General features: G+C 39.5%; 1 protein-coding gene across 1 annotated transcript in view; it reads left to right on the top strand.

Moving 5' to 3' along the window:
• Positions 1-15,552, top strand: part of CCDC85A (coiled-coil domain containing 85A) — a 318,355-nt gene that overhangs the window by 161,005 nt on the left and 141,798 nt on the right. The window contains 1 exon segment of the mRNA XM_088477559.1: positions 13,973-14,033. Coding sequence (XP_088333685.1) covers positions 13,973-14,033 — 61 coding nt within the window.

The following is a 15,552-nucleotide window of genomic DNA, read 5'->3' as shown; positions in this document are numbered from 1 at the left end:
CATGTAGGTCTTTCAGAATTGTCCTCCAACATCCCAGTCACTATACTATTCTGAATGTTCTGTATTCCATCATAGCCTAGATGCCCCATTCACCTGTCTTTAGGTGGATTTCTCAGCGACCATTGCATGGCACTTCAACATGTCAAGGGTACATAATTGTTGGCACGGGGGTTGCTGCAGTCCCCTTTTTGGTTGTAAACACAAGACTCTTTGCAAATTGGACTCTATCCTCCACTCCAGAACATTCACAGCAATCAGGTTGGTTCTAAGGTTAGGTACAAATAGTATATCTTCCACATCAATGACAACTGTATTGCCTTCTACTCTTAGGTATAGTGTAATTGTCCTAACATAAGTAGCAAATAATTCCTTGCCTCCCACACCATGGACTCTAGTTGACTCACATAGCCTTAATCACTTGAACCAATTCTTATTACAACTGAAATGCCTTGTGGCTCCTGAGTCCATGTACAAGCAGTTTCTATGGTAGCTGTCTGATACATTCAAGGCTGACTCATTCTGCTGTCACACTTACGTGATGAGGTGCCACTTAATACATTCAGTCTGCAATCTGATGCTATGTGTCCCCATTTGTGGCATTTGAAACATCTAAACTTAAACTTTTTGTACTTTGAACTCTTAGACAATAGAACAGAAATCTCAGTATTTGTTTCAGTGGATATGCACTCCTGGAACTGCAACAAGATTGCACATACCATTTCTGTTGTTAGCCTCGTAGTACTAGACACTAATGCCACTACAAAGAAGTAAATTCTCATGAGTAAGATTTTTCAGCATCGCCATAGCTACCTCTTTGTCATCAATTGTTATTAATAGCAACACCAACTGAAATTAACTTCTGAAAGATGGATAACATTCTATCCTTGTACTCATTCATGTTTTTACATGCACTAAGTTTTGTTGCATACAATGTGCACCTAAGGTTTATTCACCTCATTAAGCCATTATTTACATAAGTCTTCTGCAGGGCTATCCAAACATCATAAGCCTTAACTTTCCTGTGGATTACTGAATAAACATGTAACTTTGCTGCTAGACCAATTGTCCCCATAGCTCTTTCTGCATCTGTCACAACTTCTCCACATTCAACTGCACCTGCATAGCAAACTTCCATGTAGTATAATTCTCAGCACCTGTCAGCTAAGCATATTAAAAGACATGCTGCACCCTGCACTGTACATTTCTGTCATACAGATTGAATAAGGGTTTGTCCTATATTTATTTAGATCCTCTTTTTCCATGTTGTCTGCGACCTTGCTGATCTTGTTATCAGCAAATACCACACAAAGGGTATCTGGACTTTCAGCAACTGGACTTGAGCAGGTTACCGGACTTGGAACAGATCCCAGTTGCATTAGCCTGTTGATTAGAGAGATGTTGCATAAGCAAATTGTTCTTGGAGCAGCAGACCTCCAGATATGCAGTAACACAAAGGTACACCTGTTTTGGTCATTATGCTGATGTTATAGTTGTGTAACACAGGTGTTGGTGCTGGTGGTGTTTAGTCCACATGTTGTAAGCTTAAACAATTCTTAGATTTATTGTAATATGGCAGAGGAGCAAGTAATATAAAACACAAGGATATCACAGGTGTAACAGTGGTAGGCAATCTGTGAGGAATATAGCAGCCTGGAGTTTAGGATAATGCTGGGTATTGTAGTTTGCAGGGCGTGAGCTGGACAAATGCATCAGTGGATGATAGCCCCAAAGTCCTTCTGTGTAGGTGGTGGTATTGAATAATTGTGGTTATTATTACTGGCTGTACTGGCATGTATTCTGGTGGGAGCCTCTGGAGTCTGTCCTGTCCTCATGGACGCTGGGGAGTAAATATGTGTGGAGATGCCTCACATGCACAGTAGAGCATGTTCGCGGTCCTCTCAACAGCTGCTTGTCTTTGAAAATCACAATTAATTGGTGATTTTAATGAGAGATAATACATCCAACAGTTTGTGACCTACACAAAAACCATTGTTTTAGAAAATCACAATATTTGTGAGTACAGGCCATTAGACAGCCCAACAAAACACTGTAGCGAAATGTTGCTTTGCTATTTTACTGATCATTTAGGAAGATTGAATCTTTGGGCGAAAAAAAAAAATATATATATAATTTCTGTATACTTATGCGTGCAACATTTGCTACAACTCAAATTGAAAATTAGACTTAGGACTGTACTAGCGAAAATGTATACAGTATGTCTGTTTTCCAAGGAAAAAGTATAAAGCTACAGTAGTATTTCTACTTATTACTATGTATGTTATCCACGGAAAAAGTATAAAGCTACAGTAGTATTTCTACTTATCATCATGTATGTTGTCCACGGAAAAAGTATAAAGCTAGTATTTCTACTTATCATCATGTATGTTGTCCACGGAAAAAGTATAAAGCTAGTATTTCAACTTATCACCACCCAGAACCATTTATTGTACTTTGTATTTTTTGTAGTGCATGCACAAACATTGAGTTACTCACATTATCACTCACAAAGGTGAGCAAAATAAAATAATTGTACTTTTCTGCACAAATGATTCAGCACGTACCACAATTGTAACCACATATGCAATTGGCCGATTGTTGCATACTGCGCATGCGTATGCACCACACTGCCCGTGCACAGCGATCCAACTGCATGCAGACAGGAATCCATCGCAGAGTGAGCGACAGGCCGTGAGAATTTGGGGCTGGTGATGGGGGAGTGGTTGCAGAAAAGCAGGCATACCTATCCATTTGAATGCCATTGCATGGGTATGCATAAATTAACCACTGCGATTGCCTACGCAGCTTGAGTACTCAGTGCGTGCGATGAGACTTACAATTTCTGAGGTGGGTCAGACCTGCTGCAATTGTCTGTGATGGGCCGATGTATATACAGGACTGCGAGGTATTACGGATTTGAGAAAGCAGTAGTGTGGGGGCATCTCTATGCTGGCTGAGCGGTGGCAGACATTAGCATATTTTTGCAGCTGCATTGCATGCGATTACACAGCTGTGATCGCAATTGTGATCATGCTGAATCAGGCCCATTGTGCTATTTTTCCCCAAAGCACCCAACACTCATTTTACTCTTAATATATAGTAACAAGCGCTAAAATTTGAAAGCATAACATTCGATTATCAATAATTAAAATATAAAAAGAATTCTTTAATTTTCTATAGTTAATGTCTATACTCCTTTAGTGAGGGATGGGCGGAGGCGGGGATGGCAGATAATCCAGTATTAACCGCACACAGGTCCTGATGGAATAAACACTGCTGACCCTATCTGTCCCTACCTTACGACTCCGTCCTTGCCAGGAAATTGTTTATATACTAAAAACTTTATTAAAAAGAGAAGTTAGAAACAGGAAGTGCTGTCAAAAATAGCGGGAAGCATAAGCTCATTCAAGTCTTACTATTAGACCTTGATTTCTCAATTCCAATTAATAGGTTGTTATGCTTTCAATTGTGGTAAGTAAAAAATGTGAAGAAGGTGATAAAAAATTAAAGTATAAAATAGGTAAGTATAAAGAAGGTAAGTATAATTAAAACTTATGTATCATATTCATAGCACCTCTATAATATCAAAAGAGGCCTGATGACTCATAGGAGTCTATTTATCAAGCAGTGAAAAGTGTGGAGAAGTGGACCAGTGGAGAAGTTGCCCATAGCAACCAATCAGCTCCTACCTATTATTTTATAGAATTTACTTGATAAATGTAACTTGAAAGCTGATTGGTTGCTCTGGGCAACTTCTCCACTGGTTCACTTCTCCACACTTTTCACTGCTTGATAAATAGACCCCATAGTTTATCAGCACATTTTCTAAAACATCACAACTGGAAGCCTAAAGGACTGAAGTTCATCGGTATCCAGAAACTCGAATAAAATTGGAGGGGTGATGATAAAGTCCATACACTGAAAAAAATGGAAACCCGATGGATATATCTTCTGAATATCTTGGAACTCTATGGGTTGAAAATAGATATTGAATCAAAAGTGTTTTTATAATAGAAAACAATTTTATTCTTACCTTTTAATACTTAACTATCTTAAACTTTTATTTTTTATCACCTTCTTCACATTTTTACTTTACAATTGAAAGCATAACAACCTATTAATTGGAATTGAGAAATCAAAGTCTAGTATTAAGACTTGAATGAGCATATGCTTCCTGCTATTTTTGACAGCACTTCCTGTTTTCAACTAACTTTTTAATAAAGTTTTTAGGATATAAACAATCTATTGGAAGCATTTCAGCATCCTTGAAAAAGCATCTATAAGATATAAAACGCATTGGAAAGCAAAGCGGAGGAATTACACTATCTATAGTGATCGAGCGATAACACCCAGGACTGCAACGCCAAGTCTGAGTGGTGTCCTACATCATCATCGGGAACCACTTCCACCAGGTGTGCCGGAGCACAGCTGGAGAAGACTACACATCACTGCCGGCCAACCGTCCAGCGTTGACTGGGGAGGATGGAGCTGTGACCAGCCGTAATGTAGGGACAGGTAGGGCCAGCAGTGTTTATTCCATCAGGACCTGTGTGCAGTTAATACTGGATTATATGCCAACCCCGCTTCCACCACTCCCTCACTAATGGAGTATAAACATTAACTATAGAAAATTAAATACAGTATTTTAATATTTAAATTATTGATAATAGAAGGTTATGCTTTTAAATTTTAGCGCTTGTTACTATATATTAAGAGTATTTTCACACAAACGAGCAGCTGTATACATATCTTAAGCACAGAAAACTAGACACCCATTTTACTCTAGTGGATTTTTTATGCTGTCACAGGAATGGCTATTGTACATTTTACTGCAAATATGTCAGACATTTAATTTCTAGTTTTGACAAACTGATCTTGCTTAAGAAATACGGAATGACAGATCTCAAACACAACTTCAATTTAGACAAGAAGAATCTTAATTTTAAAAGAGAATGAGACAATGATATGAGTAAAATGTGTTATCCTTTCAATTTGTATTACCATCTTAGAACTTGATACTGAAGGCTGCTATGCTATTTTTCAGTTCATTAATAACTGAGCATTTCAGTTTTACCACAGAATTAGTATGTATTCTTTATAAATGTTACAGCGATGACAAATCTATTTTTGTATTTTTCAAGCTGGTGATATATACTTGTCATAAAGTGCTATCTTCATGAGTTCTGCCTTTTCTAATCAAGCCTTAGAAAAGTGTGTAAGCCCATTAAATATAAATGTGTCTGACCAGGTGACATTGAATAATTTTCTGACAGTTTTAAATTAGTTAACCATTGATTTTCAGTTCCATAATAAGCTTCTGGCAGTCAATAGCTTTTTACAATATAATAATCTTACTTAAATCATTTGTCACTCATTTTGTATAGTGATATTACCAGTTTCATAGAGAGTTCTTGTGTCTTTTGAACCAGGTATAGATTTACCCTAATAACATCTGAATTATCATTTAAATCTGAAAGATTATATTTGATAAGGATCGTAAAAGGCAGTTCCTGAACTAGAGGGCTAAGGGGGCACGTGACCCGGGTGCCGGACTTGAGGGGGTGCCGGCGAGAGGCTGCGGAGAGGCTAGGTTGCTGCTCTTGTGGGTTTGGAGCCGCATTCTGGCCTTGAGAGGCACAGAGACACCGTCAGTCTAATGTGGTACCGGTCGCAAGCCAATCATTGCTCGCGGACCGGCAGCCAATCAGCAGAGTGCCCAGTCTGTGAGCTCCAATTGGTCCGCGAACTGCCGCGTATTACAATGACAGCAGTACTGACAGTACCCCAGCATGTGGAAGCCCCGTCCCGCGCCACCCCGATCTCATCCACCGCACAGCCCGGCAGGTAAGAGAAGGAAGATGGGGCCTTACTGTGGCTTAATGTAAAAGAGGCCTTACTGTGGTATAATCTGTAAGGGGCATTACTGAGGCATAATGTATAAGGGGCATTACTGTGGCTTAATGAATAAGGGGCATTACTGTGGCATAATGTGTTGTAAGGGGCATTACTGTGGCAGAATGTGTTGTAAGCGGCATTACTGTGGCAGAATATGTTGTAAGGGGCATTACTGTGGCAGAATGTTTTGTAAAGGGCATTACTGTATTGCATAATGTGTTGTAAGGGACTTTACTGTGGCATAATGTGTTATAAGGGACATTACTGTGTGGCATAATGTGTTGTATGGAGCATTACTATGGCATAATGTGTTAAAGTGGGCATACTGTGTGGTATAATGTGTTGTAAGGGGCATTACTGTGACATAATGTGTTATTATGGGTCATTAATGTGTGGCATAATGTGTTATAAGGGGCATTACTGTGTCACAAAACCACACACCCTTTTCATCCTCTATGTTGTATTTTTTTGGGGGGGACACCAAATTATGGCCGTGCCCCGGTTGACAAAAATCCTAGTTTCGGCCCTGTCAAAGATGACATATTAAATGTCAGACAGATCATGTACTGTACATACAACAAAATGTGCACAATCGCTGATCATTGCTTCAGATAAATGTCATGCAGCAGACCAAATCAGATGAACAGATCCAACTGGTTTCTAAATAATAATCATCCCTTGGTGCTGTGTACACACTCTGAGATTATCAGTCTGAGCATCTGAAATTTGGCTGATTATTGCCTAGTGTGTATCTTAATTGAATCTGCCCTTAAGAGTTAACTATATTTCATATAATATATAAAATCAGTTCTGCCTGCAGTTTGACAGAGCTATTGTATTGTGATTTACTGTAGTAAGCTTAAGTTTAATATTTATTATACTGTTGTTTTATTGTAGTTTTAATAGATGATTCAACCATGGATAGAATCCCACACTTTGTATTTCCATAATCAATTTGCCATATATAATATTTGTATATAACAACCAAGTAAATTATATTGCCACAGTTAAGAGTTCTTCAGGGGCAGAACTACCAGAGACAATGGAGGCTCCTGCCTCCGGGCACCAGCCCTAAAGGGACACCTTCTCCATCATGCAAGTGTCCACTTAGGACTGTATCAAAGACCCTGGAGGGCACTGACATGGCTGTCGACCATGTGCCTGCAGCAAGGGCGTTGCCTCCCCAGCCCATGTTTACCTGCTGCTCCGGAACATACCACAATAAATTGCTAGGCACAATGGATTGTTCGCAAGTGGTGCGCCTAGCCCAACTATGCCAAAATGTCCAAGCCTCCCCTGGCATGAGTTCTCTCATCCTGTAGCGGCACTGACACAAGGCTGTGAGACGTAATGATGTATTATACCTGGGAAAAGGTATGTTTTGTATTGTATGTCCTTTGTTCTGGATAAAAGTCTTAATTGACTGAAACATCGAACTATACAACAAGTCAGTTGCCTCATTCTCCATTGCAAGACCCGTGAGTGCCGCTATTTTTTGCACTCTATTATTGGGGGATCTCCCCTCCTCTGATGGCACCGGGGCCAGTAGTTTGGTTTATTGTGGAATGCTAGCCTGTTGTTTAGTATATATATATATATATATATATATATATATATAGTTTTTTTTGGGGGGGGCGCAACTGTAACTTGCATCTGGGCAACTAGGAAGAACTTACACCGCTGCCTTTGAGGTATAAAATTGTCTATAATGCACAGTGAAAGTTAACTCTAGACCTGAAAGTACTGTGGGCCTGCTTCAGCAAGGATGGCTATTCTGCTAGAACGCACGCACCGCAGTTGCTAATAGTAGCGGGAAAATGCAAATGTTTGCAATAACACTGCGATCACAGCTTACCATAAGGATGCCCACTTCCACTTACACACATCCATATACTTGGGCAATATAGTGAGATAATCGGTAACATCGAATACCATCGGACCCATATGCACAGATAAGGCAGGTCAGACCTCAGTCAGTAATTGCTAACTCCAGCACATGCTATGAGCCCTCATGCTGCATATGGTATTGCAGTGGATAATTTTTGCATGCCCCTGCACGCCTGCATTTGCCTAACCCCCCCCCTCCTCATCACCACCCACAAACAGCACTTCCTGTCAATCAATGTGCTCTGGGTCTGCATAGCCTCTGCATACCCATCACAATAGCTTGTTTGCGCATGCGCACTGCGATGCATACGCATGCGCAGAGCTAGAACATCGGCCGGGTGTGTGTGCGTTCTCTCCTGTGCGTTCCTTGCTGAATCAGGCCCAGTGTCTGCCTGTTACGGTATATCTGTTTTGAACTTAGGTACACCTAATAACCCGGTGTCCAGGGTTGTATAGGTTTTATCCAACTCAGTTGTGCCCTGCCTTAAATAAATGCTGACCTTAAAATATATAATGGGTGAAGTTAAGAAGTTAAAGCAACACAAATATATTTGGGAACATTTTGAAAATTGCCCCACAGGATAAGGGTGATGTAACTCACAGCAACCAATCAGATTGTCAGTAGGCTATCAGTTTCCTAATAAAGTTTAAAAAAAGGAAAGCAAACCACTGATTGGTTGTTATGGTCTGCAGTACCTTTTTCTTTTATACTAGTTTTCAAACATTTCTGGTGTTTCATTATATAATAATGCAGAAGGGAAAAACATGTACTATATTTTAAAACAGTTCTGCTTTATTTAATTGAATTAAGGAGAATGACTACCATACTGAAGGTGGATTATGTTCCTCTGCCTCCTATAACATGCAGGTGAGAAATTCTGATATGACACGGAACCAGGTCTCTTTACGAAGCCAACCTTGCAAGACTTAATAAAAAATTACAATATATATTATATTATATATAAAATCTGCTTCATGTCATAATAGCTATACTATAACAATAATTTGTTATTTAACAAGGACAATATTATAGGAAAAACTAGCACTGGTCTGTGGCCAAAGCTTAGTATAAAATATATGCTGTTTAGGGACGTGTTTTCAGGGCGCCATAAAAGTCAAGATGAATTAGTGAACATTGAAAGGCAGCTGCAGACTGTAAAAGAATGAGATTGCAATTTACAAATAGGTCAAACAAGACAAATTGAGTTGGTCAACACACCTTTAACAAGTATAAAAAGTCAGTAAACAATGTCACGATAATGGGTGCATTTGGGAAAGCAACACAAATTTATATAAAATAACAAGTTAGTATTATTTTTACTGCATCTTGTAACTTTTTCCCCCTACATTACCTACATTTATTAAATGACAACTGTGACTGCAATAAGAATTTGTTACATTGCAGATTTATATTCACTAGTGCTCTGAGCTGTGTTGTTGTATCAGACCTCACAAGACAACATACGGTATCACAGAGCAGTTGGAAAAAGAATGTAAATTCAATTCAATGCTAGATATTATGCCATGTTCATTAGTAAATATGTTATTGTTACTATTATTATTAGATTAAATGGTATTATTTAATCTTGATTAATGTATGTAATAGAAAATGGAAACCAACAAATGGCTCTATTTAGTAAAAATTGTGGAAATAATTTCTGTGGCATATTTCCAAATGATTTGCGCGCTCTTTATGTTAAAGGTGATGTCGGGACAGGCTTTGCACTAAAGGTCTATCCTAGCAAAGTTCACCGAAGTGAAGTTGATCACCGATGTGATGCACCACCTGCTGTGCTGCCTACTGTCCAAGCCGGCACCTGCTTGGTGTCCAGGTGCAGACCAGGAAGGAGTGATCAGTGTGATTGCCTTCCCTGTAACTGCATAGCAGGAAGGGAGAGATAGGTGTCTGCTGCTGCTGTGTGCTGGGCTGTGGAGAGTCCAGGGAGGCTTCTCTCCCTGCATGATGAACAGTAGCTGGGCAGGTAAGTTTAAGTGTCACAGGATGGGGGGCTGATTTCTCCCCCCACTCCCTACTGCCTTTCTGATAAATATCCTATGCAGTGCAGGGTGGCCTCCTCTTCTTCCCTATAATTTGCCCTCCTCCTCCCTCCATATACCGTTACAATTATATATATATATATATATATATATATTAGTTATAAATGTTGACTCCAGTCTTTTCTCCAGGGGGGCTTCATGTCCTGTTCTAAGATGGCCACCGAGCCCACTACTGAGTATGTGCAGGGGTCATCTTGTTTTCACTGTGAGGGAGTGTCATGGTGGGAGACAGAACCCTTCTACTTAGCCCCTATGAGAGACCTGGTTAATACCTGCATATGATGCTGTTTCCAATCTTTGTACTGCTACCAATTTGCAGCATACACTCACCGGCTGGTGAGCTGTTTAGAATGCCGCTCCAAACCAGTGTAGATGTAACAGTGAGTACTGCTGTACCTGTTATCTTGTTATTATTATCATTTATTTATATTGCGCCACAAGTGTTCCACAGCACCTTACAAAGTACATAAATAAATAAGTGACCTAGAGTACAGTACAATACAATGCAGGACTAGGATAGGGATAATATACATTGCTACATTGGTGACCATAACACCCAAATAAACAACAGAGCATAAGCAACCAAGTGTTAGATGCTCTAGTGGAGAGTAAGAAGTACTGTAGATGAAAATAAAGTAAAGAGAAGCACAAGAGGGTCTATCTATCAATATACCAACATCACTGGTTAAGTAACTGGTTTGTTCATAGTTTGAGTCATATGCTGCTGTGTGCCTATATAATTCTGCATTATCAACAGGCGCACAAACATAATTTCCAACATGTTATCGGTCCAGGCACCCACAGACCCAGACATACAAGCTATTAGAGATGCCAAAAGTAGCACACAGATGTCTTCATAGGCACATGTGTTTTGCAGAATGCACAGTAACACAGAGTGAACACTATCCCTGATTCAGACCCGGTCACTCTGACAGAGCGCTAACTCTGAATCAGGGCCAGGCTTTTTTTTTTTTAGAACGGCCTCCTGGCTGCTCGCATAGCTGTGGGTGACCACCCACAGCTACAGCGAGCGGCCATGATGATGGTCGCGATGGTCAAGACCATCGCAACCATCAGGCTTGCGACGAGATCCTTGTGGTAGGGTCTCGTGGCCGCAAGCCCCAGAGAGCTTTCGGCTCTAACAGAGCTGGAAGCTCTCCAATGACATCACTTGTGATGTCAGTGGGGCCACCCCCAAATGACAGGCATTCTCATGGGAACGCCTCCATTTGGGCAGCCACCCCCCCGGCCCGCCCACCAAAGGGGGCGAGTTGTCACTCAACATCGACAGCTCGCCCCCTTAGTTGCAAGACCCGGAGCGACAGAGTGCCCGTCGCTACACGGGTCTTGTGCATGCGCACGACGGAGCCGGCTCCATCATTGCCATGCACTCTGGGCCACCATCAACCCGGTTGCGAGCGCTCAGCGCTTGTGACCGGGTCTGAATCAGGCCAACAGCACAGAATGTTTCCAGTGCATTATAGCAACATATTGTGAAAAACAATGAAAAGCGCTGGACAGGGGTAAATACTTTATTGATCCAAAAAATCACTGTCACAAGACATATATTAAAATCTCAATAACATAAAATAATATGTGTAAAAATGGATAGTTCCCAGACTAGATAGTATTAATATGGCACCTTAAAAAGTTAGAAAACAGAAGTAAGCAAAAAAGCAACATGCAATAAGCAGCTGATAGAAATGCATATAGCAACAGTGAAGCTGATTATAGTACAGAAGCTGCACCATTATATCTGTAAGAAACATAAATACACCCATAATAGGAACGTAAATAGAAATAATAATAGCGCTCCTTTAATATTTTGAGCTGCTTCCTTACTTCTTATAAATAATAGGAAATGAAGAATATAGGTAATGGGGAAGTGCTATGTGTTTACCGTGAATTAGCGGGTGTGACGTACATATACAGGTTGAGTCTCCCATATCCAAAATGCTTGGGACCAGGGGTATTTTGGATAACGGAATAGTCCGTATTTTGGAATATTTGCATACCATAATGATATATCTTGGGAATGGGACCCCAATATACACACAGAATGCATTTATGTGTTATATATACCTTATACACACAACCTGCAGGTAATTTTATACAATATTTTCAATAATTTAGTGTCTCAAACAAAGTTTGTGTACAGAAACTAAATTCATTTATGTTTCATATACACCTTATACATAGAGCCTGAAGGTAATTTTATACAATGTTTTTAATAATTTGTGCCTTAGACAAAGTTTGTGTACATTGAACCATCAAAAATCAAAGGTTTCATTATCTCAGTCATAGAAAAATTATTCCGTATTTCGGAATATTCCGTATTTCTGAATATTTGGATATGGGTGACTCAACCTGTAATAGTGTGTGCTGTGCACACTGCATAGCAGTTTGTCTATTTAAGACACAAGCGCTGGGGTGAAAACCAAAGCAGCGGCAGTCGTACCAGCCATACTACCAATGGAGGAGAGAAGGCATCAGTTAGGGTAAGGTAGGGATAGTCTCCTGAGGCATTGCACTACAGCAGCAGGAATCTCACCACCCTGCAAAATGAGCTATAACATTATATACCTATGGTACATTTCCTAGGAATCAAATCACTGTTTTTTAAATTGCTTTTATAACTTTTTTGTTTGTTTTCCCTCCACTAATTTTTTTATACTTATGGAAGTAGGTTCGATGAGTTTTTAAGAAAAAAAAAATATTTTTTTTTCTTTTTTCATATTGTATTTTTGATTACTGCCATTTCACTCATTACCCAATTTCTCACACAGATCTTTTTACATGCATGAAATATACCACATATATACATTCTTTCAATCATTTTTTCAACCATTTTACAACATACTATTATACGTCACACCCTCTAATTCACGTTAAGCACACAGCGCTTCCCCATTACGTATACACCTATAATAGGGGTTACCAAGCTAAAAGGTGCAGAAAATGATACAACCTGGAATTTTACTATGGAAATGCAAGTAAAGCGTGAAAGGTTGTTGAAGTTAACTATAGAACCAGATACAAATTCAAGCCCAGATGATAAAGAGAGAGCCATGTGGTAGAGCAATATGTGTTTTGAATAATAAAGTACATGGAAAAGAATCAGCAAAAGACATGTGGACAGCACTGCAAGAAGTACAACAAGATTGAGGTCTCATGAGGAGGATACATTTAAGAAGTGAATAAATATAACAAAACATTTAATGAATGCAGCAGTATGAGCGATTACATAGACAAAATAATGTCTGTCTCTCAGCAACTAATGTCTGTTGGAATGCAAGTGGATGACATAGAGATTGCTACCACTCGCAAAGATGCTATACTAGACATCATACTCACAAATGGTGATAGGATATCAGATGTAACTGATCAGAGTATCAGAATAACTTAGGATCCAGTGGCCATCAAGCAATATGGTTTAGTATAAAGACAGGGTCCGACTCATGCCACACAAAAACAATGGTGTTAGATTTTAGGAAGGCTGATTTTGCAAAGTTGGGGAGATGTGTAAGCAATTCATTGGCAGATTGGAGGAACTTGGGAGGAGTACAGGAGAGGTTTGAAAAATTAAAAAGTGCATTACTGAAAGCAACAGATCTTTGTATCAAAAGGGCTAGGAAAGGCACGTGGAAATGGTAGCCAGTATGGTTCACAAAAGAAGTATCAACTCGTGTAAATCAAAAAAGAGGGAATTTAGGAAATATAAGCAGACTCAGAGTAATGAAGACAAAGAGCTGTATCTTATCACAGGCTGAATGGAAAATGGGCCATCCAGTAAGTAAAAGGACCAAAACTTTTTTTATGTATATAAGTGAAAAAAGAAAATTAAATGGTGGAATAATTACAATGAAGACAGACAGTGGGAATCTGGTGGAGGGAGACAAGGCCATAGCAGATCATCTAAATTATAATTTTTATACATGAAGTAGATACAAGTATATTTACAGAGGAAAAGGTCCTAACAGAACTGACAAAACTGAAAGTGGATAAATCAATGGGGCCAGATGAGAAGCATCAAGGATACTAAAAGAGCTTAATGAGGTGCTGTTAACACCATTAACCAAATTATTCAACCAGTCGCTAGCTACTGTACAGGAGTAATTCCAGAGGACTGGAAAAGAGCAAATGTAGTCCCACTACACAAAAGTGGAAGCAAGGCAAAGGCAAGTAACTACCGACCAGTGAGCCTTACATCAGTAGTAGGGAAAGTAATGGAATCAATATTAAAAGAAAGTTGTGGAACATTTCAAATCGAACAATTTACAGGATTCCAAACAGCATGGGTTTACTAGGGGGAGATCATGCCAAACTAATCTTATTGACATTTATGACTGGGTGACTAAAGTAATAGATCAAGGGAGGGCCGTTGATGTAGCTTATCTAGACTTTAATAAGGCATTTGACATGGTCCCATGTCGCAGACTGATAAATAAACTTGAAATCTTGGGACTGGATTCTAAGATGGTTAAATGGATAAGAACTTGGCTGCAGAAACAGAGAGTTGTAGTAAATGGAGTGCAGTCTCAGGAGGGAAAGGTTACAAGTGGTGTACCCCAAGGTTCTGTATTTGGACCAGTGCTTTTTAATATCTTTGTTGGTGACATTGCAAATGGTATTGAAAGGAAAGTATGCATTTTTGCAGATGACACAAAAATATGCAACGGGGTAGACACACCTGGAGGGGTAATACAAATGATGGAGGATCTAGGTAGACTAGAGGAATGGTCACGAACATGGCAACTACAGTTTAATGCTAAAAAATGCACGTGGGCTCAAGAACCCAAAGCTAAATATAGCATTAAGTGTACTCTAATGGAAACTACAGAGGAGGAATGGGATCTGGGAGTCACTATTTCAGGTGACTTAAAGGCAGGTAAACATTGTAACAAGAAATGAGAAAGGCAAGTCAGATGCTTGGTTGCATAGGGAGAGGAATCAGCAGCAGGAAGAATTAAGTAATAATGCCCCTGTATAGGTCATTGGTACAGCCTCATCTAGAATACTGTGTTCAGTTCTGTAGGCCACATCTCCAGAAGTATATAAATACATTGGAGACTTTACAAAGAAGGACAAGTAAAATGGTGCAGGGCCTACATCACAAAGATTACCAGGAAAGACTAAAAGATCTTAATATGTATAGTGTGGAGCAGAGAAAGGAAAGGGGGGACATGATAGAAACTTTCAAATATATCATGGATTTTAACAAGGTGCAGGAGGAAGACATTCTTTAAAAGAAGAGAAGTACTAAAACACGAGGACATGCACTGAAACTGGAGGTAGGTAGATTCAAAGGAAATTTAAGGAAGAATTACTTCACAGAAAGGGTAGTAGATAAGTGGAATAGCCTCCCATCAGAGGTGGTAGAGGCTAAGACATTAGAGCAATTTAAACTTGCTTTGGATAAACATAAGAATATCCTTACAAAGAACTGAGGATCACATAGGGTTGATGTTACCAAACGGTAAAAAGGGCAGACTAGATGGGCCAAGTGGTTCTTATCTGCCGTCAAATTCTACAGTATGTTTCTATGTTACAGAAATTCTGCAGAACTTGAAGCCTGAGTTTGACTTCTTGGTTGTGCATTAGAGGCAAACATAGCAAATAATAACAAAAAACACAGTCAGAACAAAGTTATAAGTGTTTCAAGAACATGTACCCTGTGATTTGAATACTGAGACAACTGCATTACATAAATAAAGT

Source organism: Taudactylus pleione, unplaced genomic scaffold (assembly GCF_031769625.1).
Source record: "Taudactylus pleione unplaced genomic scaffold, aTauple2 ptg000201l, whole genome shotgun sequence".
NCBI lineage: Eukaryota > Metazoa > Chordata > Amphibia > Anura > Myobatrachidae > Taudactylus > Taudactylus pleione.
This window is presented reverse-complemented; position numbering and strand designations above follow the sequence as displayed.